The sequence below is a fragment of the Larus michahellis genome, chromosome 24 (assembly GCF_964199755.1).
Source record: "Larus michahellis chromosome 24, bLarMic1.1, whole genome shotgun sequence".
In the NCBI taxonomy this organism is placed as follows: domain Eukaryota; kingdom Metazoa; phylum Chordata; class Aves; order Charadriiformes; family Laridae; genus Larus; species Larus michahellis.
In genome coordinates, this window is record NC_133919.1 from 1,115,959 (window position 1) to 1,138,141 (window position 22,183).

General features: G+C 47.6%; 1 protein-coding gene across 3 annotated transcripts in view; it reads left to right on the top strand.

The window, feature by feature from the left end:
* PLEKHO1 (pleckstrin homology domain containing O1) overlaps positions 1–14,030 on the top strand; it is a 30,239-nt gene extending 16,209 nt beyond the window's left edge. Inside the window, exons 5-7 of one of the 3 annotated variants that reach the window (XR_012584548.1) lie at positions 3,316–3,417; positions 3,904–5,374; positions 6,475–14,030. Coding sequence is in view for 1 of the 3 variants with exons in the window: in XM_074566443.1 (XP_074422544.1) it covers positions 3,316–3,417; positions 3,904–4,677 (876 nt within the window). In the remaining 2 variants the exon portion in view is untranslated. Of the gene's footprint in view, positions 1–3,315; positions 3,418–3,903 lie in introns of all 3 variants that reach the window. The other 2 variants (XR_012584549.1, XM_074566443.1) reach the window with 2 other exon arrangements.
* Positions 14,031–22,183: the final 8,153 nt, after the last annotated feature.

The window sequence follows — 22,183 nt, forward strand, 5'->3', positions numbered from 1 at the left end:
GCTGCTCCTGGGTGAACATGCAGCATGCTCATGCTTGCAAAGGAGCTTTAAGTAGTGGAACTGAATTAAGGAATTAACTGAAAACCAATACAGTCTCACGCTACCTTCAGAGCACTCTAATAGCACAGCACCATCTGTCAACCCACCTCAGTCCATCTTCATCCCGCCTACCCCTCCCCTCTCAATCACCATCTTCAAGAGACAGGCCCATTTCCCCTGCTGTGGCTGAAGAAATGGGAATTACTGGGCATTTAGACTTTGCAGATCCTTTCCTTCTGTTCAAGGGTCAAACCAGGAATGTTTAATCATGCCTTCTGAGCACTGTGTGGCATATCTGTCAAGGCAAGTCAGGCCCTCCATTTAGTGAAGAAAGGACAACCAGAGAGATGAGGCATCAGTGCACTGTGGGAAAGCAATAGGAGGGCCCTGAACACTATAGCCCTGCCTACTTGAGAACACGTCCACACAACGCGTAACTAGCATAGCTCCTACCACTTCCAAAGTGGTGGCATTATTGCTGCACGACACTCCCAAAGTAACTACCACAATTACGCAAAGCAGCTTCTACTAGAAAAAAAGAACAAAGCAGCATCAGTTCAGCCTCCTCTTGGAGACGAAGCGTGCACTTACAACCACAGCTGAGCCGACAGAGGCCAGGTTTAGATCCGTGTGAGCATTCCCACATAGTTTATTCCAGAGTGAACGATAACTGCCATGAGAAGGCTATGCCCCTCGCTACCGGGGCTGCGGTTTGAAAGAGCATTTCAACGCTGTCTCACATTAATGCTTCATAACAACTATTCTTCAGTTTAGATCTGTCTCAGATCTATCTCATCCGCATTCAACTTACCGCAGTCCAGGTGGCCCACTGCTGTGATGCTCTTTGTTCTCACGGATGGTAACACAAAACCCTGTAGTGAAGGAAAACGAAGGTCAGACCATAGGAAAAGCTGTAGAGCAGAAAGCAGCATAGCAAACAATGGTATAGATTGCTTCAAGGAGAGTCTGTCACTGAAATCTTTACAAACAGATCATAGAATCATAGAATCATTTAGGTTGGAAAAGACCCTTGGAATCATGGAGTTCAACCATCAACTCCACTCTACAAAGTTCTCCCTTACACCATGTCCCTTAACACCACATCTAAACGAGTCTTAAACACATCCAGGGATGGTGACTCCACCACTTCCCTGGGCAGCCTATTCCAGTGTCTGACCACTCTTTCTGGGAAGAATTTTTTTCCTAATGTCCAGCCTAAACCTACCCTGCTTCAGCTTGAACCCATTCCCTCTTGTTCTATCACTAATTACCTGTGAGAAGAGACCAGCACCAACCTCTCTACAATGGCCTTTCAAGTAGTTGTAGAGAGTGAAGAGGTCTCCCCTCAGCCTCCTCTTCCTCAAACTAAACAGTCCCAGCTCCTTCAATCGCTCCTCATAAGAGTTATTCTCCAGGCCCTTCACCAGCTTCGTTGCCCTCCTCTGCCCTCGCTCCAGCACCTCGCTATCTCTCTCGTATTGAGGTGCCCAAAACTGGACACAATACTCCAGGTGTGGCCTCACCAGTGCTGAGTACAGGGGGACAATCCCCTCCCTCCTTCTGCTGGTCACACTAGTTCTAATACAAGCCAGGATGGCATTGGCCCTCTTGGCCACCTGGGCACACTGCTGGCTCATGTTCAGCCGCTTGTCGATTAGAACCCCCAGGTCCTTTTCTGCCAGGCAGCTCTCCAGCCACACTTCCCCAAGCCTGTAGCGATGCATGGGGTTGTTGTGGCCCAAGTGCAGGACCCGGCACTTGGCCTTGTTGAAGCTCATACCATTAGCATTGGCCCATCGGTCCAATCTATCCAAGTCTCTCTGTAGAGCCTCCCTATCCTCATGTAGATCAACACTCCCGCTTAGCTTCGTGTCATCTGCAAACTTGCTGATGATACACTCTATGCCCTTATCAAGGTCATCAATAAAGATGTTGAACAGAAATGGCCCCAACACCGAGCCCTGAGGGACACCACTTGTGACCGACCACCAGCTGGATTTAACTCCATTGACCACCACTCTTTGGGACCGCCCATCCAGCCAGTGCTTGATCCAGCAGATCGTATGCTCATCCAGGCCATGAGCCAACAGTTTTTCCATGAGAATTCTGTGGGGGACAGTGTCAAATGCTTTTCGAAAGTCTAGGTAGACAATGTCCACAGCCTTTCTCTTATCCAATAATCGGGTCATCTTGTCATAGAAGGAAATCAGGTTTGTCGGGCAGGATCTGCCTTTCATAAACCCATGCTGACTAGGCCTGATCCCCTGCCTGTCCATTATATGGGTTGTAATGGCACTCAAGATGATCTGCTCCATGACCTTCCCTGCTACCGAGGTCAGACTGACAAGCCTATAGTTTCCTGGATCCTCCTTTCTGCCTTTTTTGTAGATGGGCGCTACATTTGCTACCCTCCAGTCCATTGGGACCTCCCCAGTTAGCCGTGACTTCAGGTAGATCATGGAAAGTGGCTTGGCGAGCACGGCTGCTAACTCTTTCAGCACTCTTGGATGTAACCCATCTGGTCCCATAGACTTGTGCGCATCCAAGCGGCATAGCAGGTCACTGATCACTTCCTCTTTAATTGTGATGACCTCGTTCAGCTTCCCCTCCCTGTCTCCCAGCTCACGAGGCTGGGTGCCCAGGGAACAGCCAGTTCCACTGCTAAAGACTGGGGCAAAGTAGGCATTGAGCACCTCAGCCTTTTCCTCATCCTTTGGGACTGTGTTTCCCTCTGCATCCAGTAAGGGAGGGAGATTTTCCCTAATCCTCCTTTTGTTGTTAATGAATTTATAGAAACATTTTTTGTTATCCTTAACAGCTGTAGCTAGGTTGAGCTCTAGCTGCGCTTTGGCTCTCCTAATTTTCTCCCTGCATAGATTCAACAGATAATTGCCAGGAATGATTTAAGTAGATCTGATCCCATCAAGGCACAGAGGGGAGACACCAAGGAAAAACTCTAAGACTCTTCTAAGGCTGGGTTCCCACATGCCATTCCCTGCTGGCTCTACCTGCAAATCTCCTTCTGTGCATCCTCAGTGAGTTCAGGACTCACTGTTTGCAACCCCAGCTTCTGCCTGCTGAGCAGTCCAGCCCCTGTCCCAGAGGTATGTGGGAGAAGTTCACCCTCAGCACACAGCCAGGTCACAAGGGAAAGGGAACCCTGGAGGAACGAATGATCTGCCACAGTGCATCTGGCTGATTACAGCTACAGGAGCTAGGAATGGCTCATATTTCCTGTGCTCCCAGGTGTTCAACTAGCCTTTGTCACCACTTTAGGTTACTGTCGAAGAGGACAGCTACCTCGCCCACCCGACACGCGACAGAGCAAAAATACAGCACTCCCGACGCCCTCCAACACGGGGACATTTGATGGCTGTGGTATGTATAACAAATTCCAGACACCTGCTTAGGTAAAATTCCCTTGCAACTATTTCATTTATAAGCAAATGCAAGAAGACCTGGTGCTTGAGCTCTGGCCCGAACTGAAAATTGTTGTAAAGACCCAGGGTTGTCCTCCATTCTTGAAGACCTTGTACAAACCCTTTCGCAAAGCAGCAGCTTGCCATCACTGACACCCATTTTCCTGATGCTGAAAATGAAAAGCTCCTTCAAGCTCCTGATGGAGAATTAGCCATACGGCTGGGGAACTCAGTCATGAGTTAGCGTAGATGGCTTGTCCAAGGCCATTCAGCTGATCTGCATCTCAGCTATGAACCTGGGGCTCTGTCAGTAGGTCACACTTCTAGTATTCCTGGTCCATCTTTGCATCCCGGTCCAGGTGATGCATATCTCCAGTATGAGAGACACTCAACAGTAGTATGTGGTTCCAATGATAACACAGCTCTTCTTCATCTGCTTCTTCAGGCATCTACCTCAACCTCTGATGGCATGCTGACACTCGACCTGATCCAGGAGGAAGACGCCTCTCCAGAGGATCACAGCACCTGCGAAGAGAGTTTCCGAGTGGATCTGGATAAGTCAGTGGCACATCTTACTGCTGGCCGGCGCCGCTCGGATTCAGAGAATGTCAAGTCATCAGAGAAAGGCCGGACAGGGAGCCTCCCGAGACGGGAGGTGACCTCATGGGACAGATCTGGGCAGCGCAATGACTCCTTTGACAAAGGGACCATGTACACCCCACAGGTCCCCAAAAAGCTCTCGCATTCAGAAAAGAATAAATGTGCCTCCATGGAAGAAATCCTGTCTCGACGGGACTCTTCTACGCACCGGGCGGTGCTGAGGAGGGGGCTGGAGGCTCAGTTTGCCTCGGCAGAACCAGAGCAGCTGTCCCGGATACAAGAACTGGTTGCACTGAAACTGGAAAAAACTCAGGAACTGCTGACAGAGGTGAAGGGCTATGGGGAAGGCAAGAGAAAGACCAAGGATTCCAACACCAGCACCACCACCACCACCACCACCACCTCTTCTTCCTCATCATCTTCAAAGTCGGACTCTGAAAGGATCCTGCAGGAATCTGAGAGGTTGCTGGGGGAGGCTTCCTCCACCTGGAGCCAAGCCAAGAGGGTGTTGCAGGAGATCAAAGAGTTGAGGGACCTGTACAAACAGTTTGAACTGCAGCAGGCGGACTCAAAACCCAAACAGAGCTCACAGTCTCAGTACAGGAAGAGCATGATGTGAAGGCAAGCCTTGGGATTGGGAGGGAGGGACAGGGGAGGGCGGCCATTTGGTCTTTTTTTTAATTATTATTATTTACAGTGTTCAAAAGAGTGAAAAGGTGCCTGTTTCACCCAAATTTGCTTCTCTAAGCTTGAACCCTTCCTTTCCTCCACCGCATCCCCTGACGAAACAACCCTGTGTTCCAATAAACTCAGTTACAGTTTATACCTCCTTTTTTAAAGAGCGCCCTTTGCACCACGGGCCCCCAACTTCTGTCATGCTTGGAGGACGGACGAAAGCACCGTTTCCTAGAAAATGCCCCTGCATGCCTGGAGCAGCACGTGCATAACGATGGGGACAGATGCTCTTGCGCTGTATAAGCCCTGGCTTTGCTGCTCTAATGTCTGAGCTGTATCCTGCATTACAGCTCCTTGACCAAGAATCTCGTCTTGTTCCCTCACTGTCCTCTTGGAAATAAATGACAGAAAAAAAAGGTGTCCGTCCCAGCCAATGCTTGGAAGTCCCCATTATCTGGGAACTGTCTCGAAGATGCCTGGAAGTTCAGGCTGACCTGGAGTTTGATGGAAGTCACCAGAGGCATTCGCTGGACTGCGGCTAGTGGGGTTCTGTCCTGGCACAGGTCCCTTTTGTGAACTCCTGGGGTCGGCAGCTCTTACTCTTCTGGTACATATACAGCCCTCCAGAAGGAGGGCTACAGGTATGCAATCCGTGTCCAAACTGAGCCTGTCTGTCCGTTGATGCTTTACAGAACCCCCTTGGCCCCGTGCAATGGGAGTTAGCAGCTAAATGTCTTCCTTTCTGTGCAAATAGAGGATCAAAGCCTTGAATCTAACAGACAGCCCATACGGGTTGTTTGAGGGGGTTGTTTTCTGGCTTTTCCACTTTCATTTCTTTTTTTTTTTTCCTTTTCTTTGAGCTGAGGGCAAATGGAAAAATCAGGGTTGTGTACAGGCGACAGCCGGAAACCAAGAGCCAAAAGTAGTTTTGGTGGGTTTGATTCCGTTCTCTTGTGCGTGCACAGGCTCGGTTTCTACCAGCCAGACTGCAACAGGCAGCCCTTGTTGCTCCCCTAAGATCAGAATCAGGCCTACTGAAATGAAAGCTGAGCCTGTAGAGAGCTCAAATACCTTCACCTTGGTGATGCCAAGCACTTTGCTAAGTAGGTGGCTCAGTTTTCACGCCTTTAAACAGAAAGACAAGAAAGGAGGATGTTAAGATGTCTCACAGGGCTTAACGTACACTGATGTGGTAACATCCAACTGTTACTTTTTTTTAAAAAAAGGAAACCTAATTCCCTTACCTACATTGCAAATAATCCATGAAAATATTAAAACCAACAGAGTTATTTCCTGGTCGCAGTTGGTGTTGTCTATTTTCTTTTAATGGTTGACCTCCCTTGGAAAGGAGATTGGTTACTTTCACTTGTGTCTGGTCAGCTTTACCATTCAGGCTCGTGTTGCTGATGTATAGTTGCCAGCACTACAAAGAAAGCATTTCTGGTTTGTTTTAATTAGTCCTTCTCCCGCTCTCCTGTTAGAATTACTGGTGGAGTTATTACTGTTGGCACTACGTTCCTGAAGATCTTATTATTTACGAACTTATGTCCCTTCCAACAACCGTTTACTTGTTGCTGACTCCAGCACAGCTCTTTGCCCGCTCTTAAAGGACAGTTTTGAAAAGGCATCACTCATTCACCTAAGCTTTTGTCACAGAGCTGCATGCGACAACTTTCCGGGGTTGTATTCCAGCATTTTTATTCTTTCCAATGTTTTTTCTTACCTTTTCTATCACTTGAAGGATCTGTTTGGAAGCATCAGAGGAAAACCGGAATCCCTAAAAGAGATTAAAAAAGAACGCATGTGAGCCACTCTGATATAACCCTTCCCACTCAGCTCTTTGATCAAGAGAACAAGAAAAATATGCAAATATTTTCCAGATGCAACTTTCAGCATTAAAATTAGCCTTGTTTTCAAAATAAGAACGCTAGTCTAAAAACGTGGAGGTTTGAATTGCACTCGATTGGGATGGATATGTGTTGTGACTGGCCTCCTGGACTGATGTCAAAATGTAAGCATGAAAATACACCTGATCCTGACTGTTCAGGGGTCATTAAATGGTCTCAAGTCTTTCCCAAGCATCAAGGTAATACAAGAATTACAGTGCACAAACAGTGCTCGAGGCAGGGATGGAACATTGAGCAGTCACCCGAAACAAGTGACTTTTTTTGTTAGACAGGTAGCCAAGGGCATCTTTATTTCACTGCTGCGTCCACAGGATTATGGACCTGAATCCCATCTGGTATTACCCGGAGGTCTGGGCACAGCATTGCCATCCTTACGTCTCTGCTGTCCAGAGAAAAGGGACGCGTTACACACTTGTCCGAGCTGAGCAGAAATGCGGGACCAGTTCTGCTCTTTGGACCAACCTCTGCAAGCCTTACTTTTTTGTACCTAGAACGAGATTTGGAGGAAATGGTGGAGCTGACTTAGGAAGTGAGGAAAAAACTACTTCCAACCTGGGAAGAATTGCAGTTCTCATCCTGCCGAAACCCAGGAGGCGATTTCCTAGTCCGAAAACCTAAAGGGCCAGGCGCAACGCAGCTCTGGGTGCAGCGTTTCTTAGCTGGAGAGCAGAGCGCTGCCCGGGTACCAAGCTGTGGCGCAGCAGCAGGAGCGGCCGCTTTTCTGCCCCCGGCGCCATACTCTTGCCCTAAAGATGTCCAGCTCTCCCACTCCTCCTGTCTTACCCCAGGCTCTTCTCCACCCTGCGGGGAACAGAGTGCCTCAGGCTAGCACAAGCACCACAGGGGATTCAGGACCATTTTTCAAACACAAGATCCCACATCTGATCCACGCGTTGGCTTCTCCCTCCCTTCTCTCCACCCCAGCTCAGCACTGCTGAGTGGGATCCTGGGAAGATTTACTATTTCCAAAATTGATTAGAAACTTTCTTTCAGAATATGTTCCCTGTCTGTAGAAAGCATCATTTCTGACGGGGCCCAGAGAAAAGGAATAACTTAGGAAGAAAAAAGCCCGTGAGATTTCAGAGTAGAAAACATATATTTTTCACTTAGGAATATTTTTGTATTATACAAAATGTGAATTTTTCCTTAAAAATGTCTCCAAGTCAAAATAAAATGCTTTGTTTTACCAACTGCCCCCCTTCAAGAAGCCTGACACTTTTTTCCACAGGCAATTTCTACATTGTTTTCATTCAAAACAAAATTAAACTCGACTTGTGGAATTCTTCCTAAGGCAGAAATGCCAGGCTCCAACCGGGTCTGATTACCAAGTTGTGAAAACTTCAACCCTGGGCTCAGCCTCTGTGCTGCCGAGCACCGTATATTACTGGGTCATGGCCAAGTAGAGGGTTCTCTGTGTTACTGCGTTATTAGATGCTTCACAAGAATATCTATAAACTCATTGCAACAACAGGAGCCTCTGACTCTAGACATTGCACAAGTTGAAAGGATCGAAATCTCTCTCTCCCTTTCTCCCTTCTCTCTCTTTTTATTCTTTTTTTTAATTTATTTAAAATTTGGCAAAGTCCTCCCCTCTGTCAATCCCACTTCTGGGATTAGAGACAAAAAGCCAATTATGAGGTAGAATGGCATGTGTATGGAAAACCTGCCAGTCACGTTAGCGCTGCTGTTTCTTCCCTTCTTGAGCACAGCTCCCAAGCAGAGAGCCCACGGGGAAGCTGTGGCTGGGTCCCCCCGTGGGGACCCTTCCCGAGGGCAGGGAGAGGTGGGCTGAGCCCGTTTCCTCCCACCCAGCGGGTGCAATTCATCAACAGATCACACTTAGCGACAGTTTATTCTCTATTTAGCCATATAAACGGCTAACAAAGGCACTGAACACACAGCGATTCTCACCCTTATTTTCTCTAATTGAACCACATTCCAAAGGACTAAATAGAAATTTTGCTTTTTTTTTTTTTTCCAAAAAACCCTACAAACTGCAATAATAAAAATGATTCAGCTGCAATTGCAGTGATTCTCTGTAGTCTCTTCTCAGCACGCCTACGCCGAGGAAGCCGTTCACACCAGGGAAGGGGGGTGCAGTGGGAACCCCCTTCCTGTCCCAGGGGGTCCTTGCACCAGGGGATGGGGAGGAATTTATGATGCTGCCATAAAAAGGGATCTTCCTTGTGAATGGATTTGCAGTCTGTCTAACACCTTTAAGTCATCGAAGGAAGGGAATTGCCCTTGAATTGCTGCTGGAACCTCAGAAAAGGATTCCAGCAGACTTTTTTGAGATTTGTGAGGGTTCAGGAGCCTGGTTGAGTTTTATCACAGAAGTCACTCAAACTGAGAACATGCCTGAACACTGAAGTGCTTCACAACAGCCGAGAACGAGAGTCTGTTGTTCTCTAAGGTCCGGCCTGGGGCTGCCTCCTCCCCAGTGCCTCAGGCATAATTCCGACTGTCCCAAGGCAGCAATTCACCCTCACTTCTACCGCAGTCCAGAAAACCAAACACAGAAAATTTGAGCTTCAGTCCGGCAGGCCTACGAGAAGACTGCGCTTTGCAACTGGGGCAACCGCCTGGTCATCTCCAAGACATTAAACTCAAGAGCTGTAGCAGTAATCTCAGCTTCTGAATCCTCTGGGAGCATTGCTGTTCTTGTTAAAAAGCCCCTAAGAATTGTTCTGGGTGCTGGGCAGCAATTTTTCAGGAAGATCAGATGTTAACATGTGAATAAAACAAAGTTGAAAATAAAGAGTTTATTTATACCTGGTCCCTACACAACAGGATGAAGGGCAGAGTCCACCTGGAAGCTGAGAGGTTTTGTATTTTGCTTTCCTGCCTGTCTGGTGCTTAAACTTTTCCCTCCTGCCTCCTTTCCTCTTGCCGGTCCTGCCCCGGGCTCTCCACAGAGGCAGTGTCCCCATGGATGGCCGTGGCTGTGCCGAGAATAAATCAGCAGGCATGGCAGCTTGGCAGGCACACCCCACGCGAGCGTGCGCCTGGGATGCTTCGCAGCATAGCAAGGACAAATTTGCAAGGGGAACAAGCAGTGTCAAACGCGAGCAAATCATTTTTATAAAAGCAGTTGAAGAATTTGAAGAGCAAGATGCCTTTCTGCTTCATGCACCACATGCCGGAGCCTGGGGGGGAATCTCAGAGCTGAAGAAAGCCTGTCCTCCAAGGACTGCGCGTGACACAACCGCAGGAAGGGCAGGCAGATGGCCCTGGCCATGCTGAGCACAGCACCGCAGCAGCCACGGGAGCCGTCAGCCCAGCTCTCAAGGGGACAAGCATCTGCAAGAGGGAGGGGGGTCGGGGCTTATCCCCCCCGCCCCGAGTCTATCTGCAGCACCCATGCTTGGTATCATTGAAAGGAGGGGAATGAAAAGCCTCAATTCTCTGTATATTGAAGAGCTGACACATAAATCAGAGTGAGCTGAATGCCTGAAGTAGTTGGTGCAAGAAGATCTATAAATGTAAAATAGGAATTGGTATCATGGAAGTGCTGACTGTGGTTTGACTTCTGTGTGTGCCTGGGGGAGGCGGGGGCTGCGCTGTCTGCCGAAAACAGAAGTCAGGGACTAAGGTGTTGAGCTGTGGAGAGAACTGAAACTCCCTTTCACAAAGGAAATTTCCAGACTGCTTTTACTCCAGAAAATCGTTCCCAGTTTCTCCTTCAGGGACATTTCCAAAAGCCTTTTATTTTGATTTCTGACTTTCTTCCCTTTCAGCTGTCATCTACAGTATTATGCAAACATTTACAATGAAAAACATTAACAATGAAATGGCAAATCCACTCAGAGCGCTGAGCACTTCAGCGCTCTCCGAACTGCTCCCTTCCTCCTCCTCAGTCTTCCCCTGTGAAATCCACCAGCTGAGCAGCACATCTGGGTCTCGGGGGAACCCTGGATTCTCGTGGAACTGGTCCCCTGAACCACCTCCCAGGGCCTTCAGAGAAAAGGAAGACAGCTGCCTCTTTGCTGCTCTCCTTCACACTCTCCATCATTCCTGTCTCAGTTTGCCTTTGCAGTTCAGCAGCTCCCGGTTTAGGAAGTTCCTCCTGTCTCGTTCTCTGCTCAGAAGGGTGATGGGAGAGCAGGAACCATGTGATGAACCAGGGGCTCTCACTTTGCGTAACTGCAAGATGCTCCTCGAGGTCAGGTTTCGTTGAACACCTCTTACAACCCCTTCACATGCACACACACACGACCTTGCCCCGGCCTCATCACTGAGATATCTGTCAGACAGAGCAGGGTTATGCTGTGTGGAGACATCGCCGGCTCCTGAAGGCAGGGTGATGGCACCCACTGCTCTGCAGCCCAGCACGCTGCTGGGTTCGGCAGCTCCCAGGACAGTTTAGAGCCACATGGGGCTGGTTTAGAGCCACAGCTGGAACACCAGCCACACCAGCAGAGACAGAGCCACAGGACCCTCACTACCTGCCAGTTCAGCCTGCGCCTCGGTGACAAAAGCCGGACAGACCATATCCCTCACGTTAATGCTGTCGGTGTGCCCAGTGTTCAAGTGTTCAGGGTCTGGGGAAAGCATGGGGGATTTTTTAGTTGAGGAACAACTTCATTTTGGCTTTATGCCCGAGGGTTTCACTGAGTGCAGAGAACAGCACAGTGGAAAGTGTTTCCTGATGCACCCCCGCCACATCCTTGTTTCTCGGGTGTTAAAACTTTGAGCATTATTTAAGACTTGCCCAATCCTTCTTTCTGCACAGCTGTAATGTACTAAGGAACCTGCCCTTGATCCATCTGCGGAATATTTTTAAAGAAGCTTGTACCTGCCTACCCGTTTTTTCAATAGGAAACAACCTCCCTTGATTCCATTGTAGGGAAACAGTTCACAGCTCCCCCCGACCTTCCAAAAAAATGAAATGGCAAAAAGCGCCTTTAAAGAAAACTTCCTCCCAACTTAGCTTCCATAATTATCACTTTATAAGTGGCAGAGATCCACTGAAGGAGAGGGGACCACAGCCCCTCATCAGAGACTCTCAGCAGTGCTCTGCTCGCAGGGATTTGCACCCCAAGCTCCCTGCTGCCGCTTACCACCGTCCAGCGCTGCGGGGAGGAGCGTACCAGCACCGGGCAGGCAGCAAACGAGGCACCGGCTTTTCTCTCCCTCTCCCTCCATGCCCCATCTGATTGCTTCAGCCACGTACTCCTAGATAACTTGAAGGCTGTGTATTTCTGGGAATTCCACCCCTCCTCCACATCCGAGCAGAAGACATCACCCATCCACCCTGCCTGCCCCTCCCTACCCACCAAACTGGCACTGAATTTCAACTGGCACAGCTGGGAAGAAGCCTAGGGCCCCCTATCCTCCCCTCAGAATAAATAATGAATGGTTTCCAGAGGACCAGGAGCTATTTGTATCTGAGCTGCAGGAACCCACAGCAAACAAAAGGCCCTGGGAAGAACTGAATGGTGACTATGATGTAAATGAAGCAAAGCTGGGGGCGATGGGGTGGGAAAAGAGAGGGTTTAGAGACAGTTATATGAGTCTTTAAAAAACAAGCAGGCGACAGCCCAGAGGAGTGAGCTCTAGGAGACTCTGCTGAGCTTGTGCAAGGAGCGCATGTACCCGTTGAAGGAAGGGTGGGAGAGGGAAGGAAGGAACACTGTTCCTGCCATCGTTACATCTCTTGTCTGTTAAAGAAGCTGAGCAGAGTGCAGGGGGAGCAGAAAAGCCAGCTGTGCACTGAGAGGCTGCTCCAAGCGTCCCGGGGCCCATGCCGGAATGGTTGAGTCCAGGCTTCTCCTGCTCCATGAAGCTCCTGGCTCTACCTCCTTCACCGATTCGTAGATCTGAGCAAGTGCTTAAGCATTTGACTGAATCCGGCTCCTCTAGCAGAGCCTGCCGGTTTGTTCTCCATGCTGCAAGAGGGCGGGTGTGACACTGAAGTATCAGGGCTCTGTGTCACAGCCCAGCCCGTCCAATACCCCAGGCCAATTCCTGGCCTTCTGGCAAAAGCAAAGGATCTCAGGGACTCAAGAGTTTTAGTTATTTGCTGGAAGGTTTGTCCAGGACGTGCTGATCTGCCAACACAGCCCTCATCAAAACACCAAAAGCTCCAGCCTGTAAGAAGCAGCTGGTCTGCCAGGCCAGATAATGAACAGCCACGAATGGCCCTCGGCTGCACCAGCTTCCACAGAGCTGCATTAACTTGTACCAACCATGAAACCAGCAGGAACCCATGCATGAGGACCTGATCCACACAACTGGCAAGCACCGGTGCTGGGATCGGGCAGCTGAAGGATGCTCCGACACTCACAATCCATGCTGAGAAGCTTGCAAGGCTGCAGTGGCCCTGCCTACCTGCTGGGAAATCCCTGCTGTGCACGGTGGTGGAGCTCACTGACCCCGGTGTTCCATCTCCCATTTTACTTGGAAGTCCAAAGATCCTCCACATTGAGGTTTGATTCATCACGCAGCAACAACCAGCTCCAGGAGCGACTGATCAGAACTTCAAAGCACAAGGATGCATAGATTAGAGAACGGTTCAAAATCCATTTAATTGGAATTCTGCGAGATTACCCTTTATGTCTGCTTTGCTGTGTGAGAAAGGAACATTCTCCTCTTTCCCTTTTCTGTATCCAATAATTGAAGGAATCAAATCGTTTGCAAGCCAAGACAGTGACCCTGAACTTCATGAATACGCATGGCTAATGAGCCACTTCGGGTTTATCCCCTGATGAGTCATGGCTCAGAGCAAAACAAGAATTTTCAAAAAAGCTAGAAGGGAATGTAAGGGCTTGGGTCGCTCCCTTCTCCGAGAACGCCTACATGGTTTAGGAACACAAATGCCACTGAAAGGTCAATCAGGAAGGCATTAATTTTACCTACCTTTAGCCATTTAGCTTCCTTCCCCAGAAACGGTGCTTATCTTGGTATGAACAAATCACCCTCTACAGGTATTGATTTCTTTCCATTAACTGTATGCAAGCCCAAACAGTTAAAATTTGGAGGAGATGATTCCTGTCCATAAGCAAAACACCATGTCATGTCTCTACCCCGTTTAAACTCCTTGGAAAGCCTTGGTTTCCACATATATTGCACAAAGGGGCTTTGAAGGTGCTATTTTTTGCTGCAACTGCTCAAAAGAATATTTACAAACATGATACTGATTTTATTGTTGCTTGATCTATCAGTTCTTTTCCTCTTTGCCTTGTATTTCAGGTTCTCCTTTCCTCTTCTTAAAAAGGGGATTTGGGAGGGGGAAATGGAATGGGTTGTTGCTTTTGGAAGATCTGCACTGATTTTTATGTAAATTAAACCTTCCATATGTACAGACTCCGGGACATTGTTCCAGTCTGCTCCAGCTCTGTTTATTTTGATTGATTTTAAGGCTGTGATGAAAAGAATTTTTTAAATTAAAGAAAAATTTAAAAAAAAAAAGCGCCTTTCTTAATGGGTTTTATATAACTCGAATCGAGTGATGTTTCCAGGGCTAACATCAAGCACTTTTTCATACTGATGAACTGGTTGCTCCACAACAAGTCTTTTGCAATGGAAGGGCTACGCTGCCGACCCAGTGAGATGGATGGCAGTAGCACAAGCCAGCGTGTGTCACTGCTTGCAGTGACAGGCAAGGGCAGCGATCAACGCTCCCTGCTAATGCTGCAGCAGCCCTTGTTAATGGAAAGCTGCCCCCGCCAGCAAACTCAAGCAAGTCACTGCCTTATAATTGTATTAAAGCAGTGGTTAAGGCGGGAGAGGCATTTAGTTCCAATTTTAAAAGTACTGAACTGCTTGAGAACCATGTGTGACCTCTTGCAACCCGGGCAGCGCCAACAAGATGCTGGTCTCCCCAGTGATTCCCCTCGTATTTCAGAAAGCCTGTAGCAGTGCTGCTACGAGTTGAAGCCTTTAAAGAAGCCAGCACAGGCTCTGTTTCATGCTGAAAACCAGCAGAGCAGCTGAAAGGTCATGAACACCAGCTGGCAATGCTGCGGTACCTGATACCCCCAAGCCACCCTGCCGAGCCCTTTAGGCAGGATTCAGTAAGTCCCTCAAGTGTCTAAGAAGGACGGTGTTTTGGGGACTGGGAGAAGAGAGGCAGATGACAAGGGAGGTTACCAGAGGGCAGGGGCAGCTAACGGCGCAGCTGGGACTCGGAATATTTCCTCCCTAAACCTTTGCCATTAACTGAAAGCTGGTTTAGGCTGGAGGAAGGGAGGGAATTCCTGTCACTCCCAGGTTACTGTCGGAGCCTCCTCTAATGAGGAGTAAGGAGGGAGAGGCCTTAGCTTGGGTAAATCTCAGACTCGCTGCGGTTGAAGGAAGGCCAGCCACAGAACCGGAGCTCTCTGCCATGGCGAGGTCCAGTTTGCAGCTCACCAGCTGCCTGCCCCCAGACCTCGCTGTCTCCAAGGCAGAGAATTGTGGCTACTGCTTTATCCAGCCCCGTGGGACTGGGCACTAGCCATGTCTGCCCGCTCAGCATGCACTCCCTGCAGCCTGTTTATGTCACCTGCACTGCCAGAGAGCCAGACATCCTACAGTACCACCGGCGTCATCTTTTACATCGCAAGCTCAAGCCCCGGACATTTTCAGCTCTTAGAATTACAGCTCCCTCCTACACGTTTCCTTAAAATATGCAATAACACACCACACCCAGCAGTATGAGAATCAAGGCAATTTTTTGTTTCTTTTACTACTATGACCTACCTCAGTATCTGCTCTCAGCAGATCAGTGTCACAGAGGTATCTAACACTGTTAAAAAGACCCTCTTTGGGCTCATGGGGGGTTTAGATAACACTGGCCGTGTCCCAGCCAGGCTGGCCGGGAGTGAAGGAGAGGCAGGAGGCACCGCAAACTCATGGAGAGCAGAGCTCACACCTGGGTGTCCCGCACCGTCCGGCTCGGAGCCAAGTGCTCTGCCTGTATTTGCCAGATATTTTCACTCAGCGATTCCTGTATCAGATGTAATAGCCTGGGCTTGAATCTGAACTTTGTACCTTAGCATAATTCTGTGGAAGGATATTTCTCTTTACTGACGTTAATAAAATCGCTCTATCTGTTGGTAACAAAGGACAATGTTTGTTCTCTGGGACCTCTTCAACAGTAACTGGTAGTTTGCAAAAAGCAAGCGAACAGGCTGGTTTTACTATAACAGTGATCCAAGTGGCGATAGGAAGAACGGGTTGGAAAAACAGATTTAAAATACAGAAAAATACAGTAAACTCTTCCATGGTTTCCACGATTTCCAGGCTTGCTCTTACAGCCTAAGAAATGTCCTCTTTCTTGGTTCATATTTCAACAACCTCACCTGCATATGCCAAGTCTTACAGACTGGTTTCAAAAAATCACTCTTTAAAAATCAGATGGAGAATAAAAACATTCAACAGCTGTAGGAGTTGGCCTATAGGATTTCCACCCCACTGACGGATTTGCAAACCCTATTCTCAATTTATAAATGTGAGCCTAGTTTTATTAACCCTGCTTCAGATTTACAGATCCTATTAGAGATTTACAAATCACACCAATCTACCCTAAAGGAAAACTGATTTACAAACCCGCATGTTCTGCTTAGGCAACACGCCCATGTCACGATAAATAACCAGCTGTACAAACTCCATCCCCTTTTTTTTTATCTCAGACACGCTCGGTCTGAGCCCTCTGTTGTGACGATGCAGAGTCTGATGAAGAAGGAGGTCTCCACAGTGGAAACCAAGATATTTCAGAAGTCTGAAAAACAAGCTGGACAGATTTTCCTGTGCTTCCTGCATCGAGATGCTCTGGAAAGACCTGAAGAACGAGCTCTCGTTTTCCAAGGCTCTGTGTTGAGTCTCATGCAGAACTTAGAAAAGCAGAAGCAGTAACCTAAAAAATAACTGACAACTGTCTCTGCCGGACCAGTGAAGCAATAGAAATTACAAACCCTCTGAGATGAGATCGTCTTACAGGAAGAGCTTTAGAGAATCAATACAGAATTCTTTTTGCCTGCTGATGTCTCTAGCTTTTTGGGAATCTCACTTAGTTGCGTGACTCCAGGAGCCTGATGATTTAAGAAAAACACCAAAAATGAAGGTTGTTGGCAAAGTGGAATATCATTGCAACCACTTTTCTCCACTTTCTAATCCTCACTTCTGACTACTCCTTTTTTTTTTCCCTGAACCCCATTCCTCAAACTCTGCTTTCTCCCTTCTTGTCCTATAAATCACTTAGTTTCCCAAAGTATCTGTGGACATTTATTCTGGTCTTTACTTCCAAGATAATCTCACCATTCCAGTATGAGCCACAGCTCCCCTTCCTGTCCTCATTCTTGCATTTGATCACCCTCTCCTTACCCCTTGCTAGTTTTTTCCACCTCTCTCTCTCTGCCCCCTCCCTGCCAGCCCCTTGGATGGTCCCCTGCCTTTGATGGCATTTCCCAAAACACTGGCATGTTGCAATGAACCCTAATGGAGCTTCAAAGCCAAAGCGAGCACAGACGTTGCTTTGTCCATCACACACCAGTTTTGTGGGTCTATCCATGCGGGAATAACACTGCACAAAGAGGGCATGCTTGGCCAACGGAGGAGCAACAAGTCTGCCATTCCCTGAAAGGGCCAGCTGTATTGTCCAGTGTGTCAATTATGTCAGCTCTGGAGACAAAATATTGTATCATTATAAGAATAAAGAGCACCCTGGCAGAGCAGCACAGAAAAGAACAATTTTGAAACTTGTTAATGGCTAAGAAATCTTGCTTATGCACAACTCTGCACAACTGTGCCTTGAAAACACATGCAAGATGGGAAGAAGGGGGCTGAGAAGAAGTATTTCTCATTGCACTGTAGGGAGATCAGCTCGGGCCCTGGATTCTTAGTTAAGATGTAGGCAAAGTGTCTCCTACAAAAATAGCTGCAATTTGCTTGACAAATGCCGATGAGCGTGTGAGTGTTGTTTTGCTTCCCTTGTCAGCTGCCACTCAGCTTCCCTTCGCCCTCTCTGCCTGCTTCTCCGTCTCCTTCTCCTTCTCCATCTCCGCAGCCAACCCCAAACCCTGTCTCGCTCCAGCTCCCAGCCAAATAAAGAGCGTCAGCGCGAGGAACCCCAGGTGCGTGCAGGCACCCAAGCACCCACCCAGCCCAGCAGCTGAGCCAAAGAGGCTTTTTTTGGGTTATTTCCACCTCCCCAGCTCAAAGACAGGCTCTCCCTCCCTCTTCTGCCTTTCTGAAGAAATAACTGCGAGGCACCTGGGAAATGCCTGGGGTATTACCAGTATACAACAGGCTGGGAAAAGAGGTTTGAAAAACAAACAAAAAACCCCAATATCAACAGGGGGCCAATAATCCCAATAACAACACCAGGGGGGGTGGGGTATGAAGATTTTCCACAGCCACTTTTGATGAAAACAATGACAAAATGTATATTATAAATTTACTTTTCCACAGAAAAAGTTGGGCTTTTTGTCAAATGAAGCAAACCCCAAATATTTCCATTTTTAAATTCTTCTGCAGTACATCAAGGGAGTTGTAGTTAATTCCCTTTGCATTCCTCTCTGCATCCTGATGGGCCTCTTTTGGAGACGGGAAGACAGCCTCGTAGCTGGGGCCCATAGATCATCTTCACACTGTACTAATTTTCCTTGAGAAAAACAAAGAAAACAAACCAGCACATCTGAAATTCTTATGGTGTTTTTTCTATCCTCTTCCAGCACACACATGACCTTCTCTTTCCACTTAGCAAAACCGGAGGGACAGAAGAAATGTGGCCCCCATGGTAAGAGATCTGGACGGTTATGGTGAGAACTCCTCCGAGCATCAAGGACACAGGGACCCTTGCAGTCCTGTACCTCTGGTCTTTAATAGTCATTTAGCTGAGGATAAGTGAACCACAAGGAATTCTGGTTGCACGCATTGCCAACTGTGTGGCACACGCAACCTGGACGTCCAGCACCAGGAGCTGGAGCTGCTGTGGTTGTCATCGCCCCAGGCCGATCAGGCTCCTTCTAGCCTTGCCCCGAGAATTTTAAGTGGGAGGGAAAATGAGGAATGGGACAATCTTGCTTGTGCTACAGATGCTGAGAATGTCTGGCCACCATTTTGGCAACACCTCTGTGGTGGCTGCCACCTTGTTTGACACCGATGATGGAACACTTGATCTCCACGTATAACAGTTACTGCTGAAGCCAGTGCTGCTTGGACGGTGCTGTAACAGACTTGTACCCTCCATGGAATTCAGTCCCATCTCTTATTTTCATAGGTCGCTAATGCCCTTCAGAATCAGTAACTCAAAGCAAACGCAACAGGCCAGATACAGAGAGCAGCTGCAAAACTGAATTACTGCAAGGCCTCTTTAAAGCAGAAGGTGACTATTAAGAGCCTTTTGGTGGCTATAAATAGAATTTATACACACTTGGAGGCAACTTTTACACTGCTGGAGTGAGGTAAAGGACTTTGGTATAAGGAGGAAATAGGCCTGTGCTGTTTAAATAGCAGTGGTCCACATCCTGGAATTATATCTTACAAAAGCAGTTCACAATAATAAAATTATGGTGGATAAAGTCATATTTCTCCAGCAGTTTCCAGTCTTGAAGCCTTCCACTGCATTAAGGGGGAAAAAAAAAAAAGAAAAGCCCCCAAACCCCAGAATGGAGCATAAACAATTGTGACTCATGCCAGAGGGTTCTGTCTGGTGGGGTGGGTGGATAAATACAGTTTTCTGATACAGCTGATAGTTCCTGCTGCGCAGAAGTATTTCTTGGAGTTACTGATGAAGGAAACTGCAGAAGTTTTTGCTTTTTTTTCTCTAATAAGGCAAATGCCTTAAAAAGATAAGGCAAGATCTATTTTTGCAGAAGGTGTAAAGCTATAGCCCCTCTGATACACCAACTATGATGGTAAAATATGGTGGAAAAATATGTTCAGCATACACTTAGCATAAAATCAATGGGATTCAAATGCACTCCATTATGTTATTGGAGCTGGGTGGATTTTTTTCTGGACACCTGTATGAGCAGGTGTAGATGAAAACCCCGTCCTGTGGGCTGGGGAGCAGAGGGTGGCCTGGAGCTACAATGAAGCATGACTCTGTGCCTTATCCATTTTACCCCCATGGGGCAATTAGCTTGATGCGGACGGTTGAACTTTTGAAATAAAACGTTCCTCTGGAGATGCCCATCTTTCCATTGATCACAGAGAGGCTGCTGACAACTAGGTTACTAACGTCGAGATCCTGTAAATTACCTGCTCAGAGAAGTGCCAGGGATTTACTGCCTGCTAAGTGCATGTAAATGGGCAGCTATCTGCCACAGAGAACAGCTCTCACCAGAAGGGAATGCACTTCCACTGACCTCACTTACCATAACATGCCATTTTTCAGTACATTTTGTGAAAATCTTAGGCTGCTTTGAGAACTGCAGTGTATTGAGAAGACAGTTTTATTTCTGCAAATGTCCTGCTTCGAGAGAAGTTGCTCTATAGGAAAACCTACTTAAGCATATAAGGGTATATCTATCTCGAAGTGTTTCTGCTTTGTTATTGAGAGTTGTCTCTTCCTAATGGAAAGCACGGTGCTTCTATCCTTGGAGTACTGGAGTATTGAAATCCTCTTCCAAGTCCCAAGAGGGAGAGGAAAAAATAGAAAATAGTTTGACCTACATTCACAAGAATAATTATTGACTTAACAAGTTCCAACCAGATTTTCAAATTAAAGCTCAGCAAGAACAGACCCACTTCCCTAAAAAAAAGAAAAAAAGGAAAAAATTTAGTCTTATTGTATGTCAGATGTACATGTGTGCAGTGATCAGATGTAAAGGTATCCCTGGAATATGCATGTATGAATATTTGTGTGTGCTTGCACCTCTTTAGGAAGGAATTCTGTTTTGTCATACATTGTCTGGTGCCTTGCAGTGTGGGTCTCTGCCCTTCGACTGGCAATTTCTGCACACCGAGCAGGAAGATGTGTGGCAGGATACATACAGGCTACAACCATTCCTCAGAACCTACGGGATCAGTACTGGGAACACAACTGTGAACCATGAACAAAAACTGCCCGAAAAGGGCACGTTTAGCATTTCCCTCTCGTGGCCACATGGAAGCCAGAAATCCAGCAGCTGTGAATTCACGAGTTTCAGGATTATACCTACAAACATCAGCACGGAGACACTTCCTGTCCCTGGGATTAACATCTGAGAAAGAAAGAGGAAAAGGCCTTCAAATAGCAATACTTGAGACTGGAGTTAAAAAGCCCTGCCGAGCCGTTACCTGCTACTAATGAACTGGAAAATAGCGCATCATCATTGTATGATTCTGGCACATAATTCTGGATTCTTTCCGAACTCCAACGAGAAGTATTTATTAAAAATTTCTGGCTTTTTCTGCATAATTATGAACAGTGTTAGTGTCTCCATCTATTGTAAGTCCTGGATTGTTTCTAGGATTTCTTTTCTCTAAATACAATTTTAAATACACCTTATTTTGTCCTTAAAACTGACAGCCAGGAATTTCTGTCTTAAGTTGCCTTTTTTCGTTCTGTATTTCATGCACTTCATAAAACTAATTCATAATAATTGCTCTCAATCCCTCCATCTTGTCATTTCTATTTGTTACATATTGCTTTTTTTGTTCTAATTGCCATCTTTGCACTGAGTCTGTGCCAGATGGACTCTCTTGAAGGAGAAATTATGGCTCTTTGGCAACTTAATGCGGTCTTTTTACAGACTCATCCATGTTAATTTGTGTCTTTCCATGTGAAATCCTTTGCTGTCAGTTTTGACTCTCAGTTTCCTTCATCTTTGGGAGATCAGTCCTGCAGCAGTACATCACATGGGGCTGTTACTGGCTGAGACAGTCCTCTGTTTGCCTGTTCTGAATGTCACCAGGTCACAACCATGGAGCATCCCTGCCTGAACATCCACTGGCAGTGGCCTTGCCACCACCCTGTCACTTTGCTGATGGCTCCACGCCCTCGGGTACCGTCTCTCAGGCCTGCCAAATGAGGGGTAAACAAGCACGTAACCATACTTCTTCCCAAATCCTCCTGAACAGATGCTAATCTTTCCTCTCTCCCCGGCAAGCAGAGACTTCCAGCCCATGTCTCCACCTCTATCCCCATCCCCTCTGGCTGCCTGGGTCTGGGCTAAGGCTTTGTTGGGTTTGAACTTCCCTCCTGTGTGGCAGGAGGTGCTGGGTGGGCAGAGGGGAACCCCCAGGCACAGGCAAAGAGGCAGCAGAACTGCAGGGGCAACATCACTGAGCACCGAGTCCCTCACTCCGCTAATGTCATCTTTGGCCATCTCCAGGTGCCAAAGCTCTGGGAGATACCTGTCCTGTCTGAGTTTTGGTGGAAGCAGAGGATTGCAGGAAGCTGAAGCCAGCTGTGGGCATTTCCTGGGCTTTGGTTTTGACTTCTGTATGCTTGATGTCCAGGGTGAATGTCCGACAGACTCCCCTGTTTCCCCACTCCTCCCTTTCTCAGCTTCTTCCTCTTCCTTTATTCCCTGGAGGGGATCTGGGAGAATCCTGGGGTTTCTGCACCTCCTTTCCAAATCTGTTTTGGAGCACAAGACAAAGTGGTTCTCCTCTGACAGTCAGGAAGTGGCA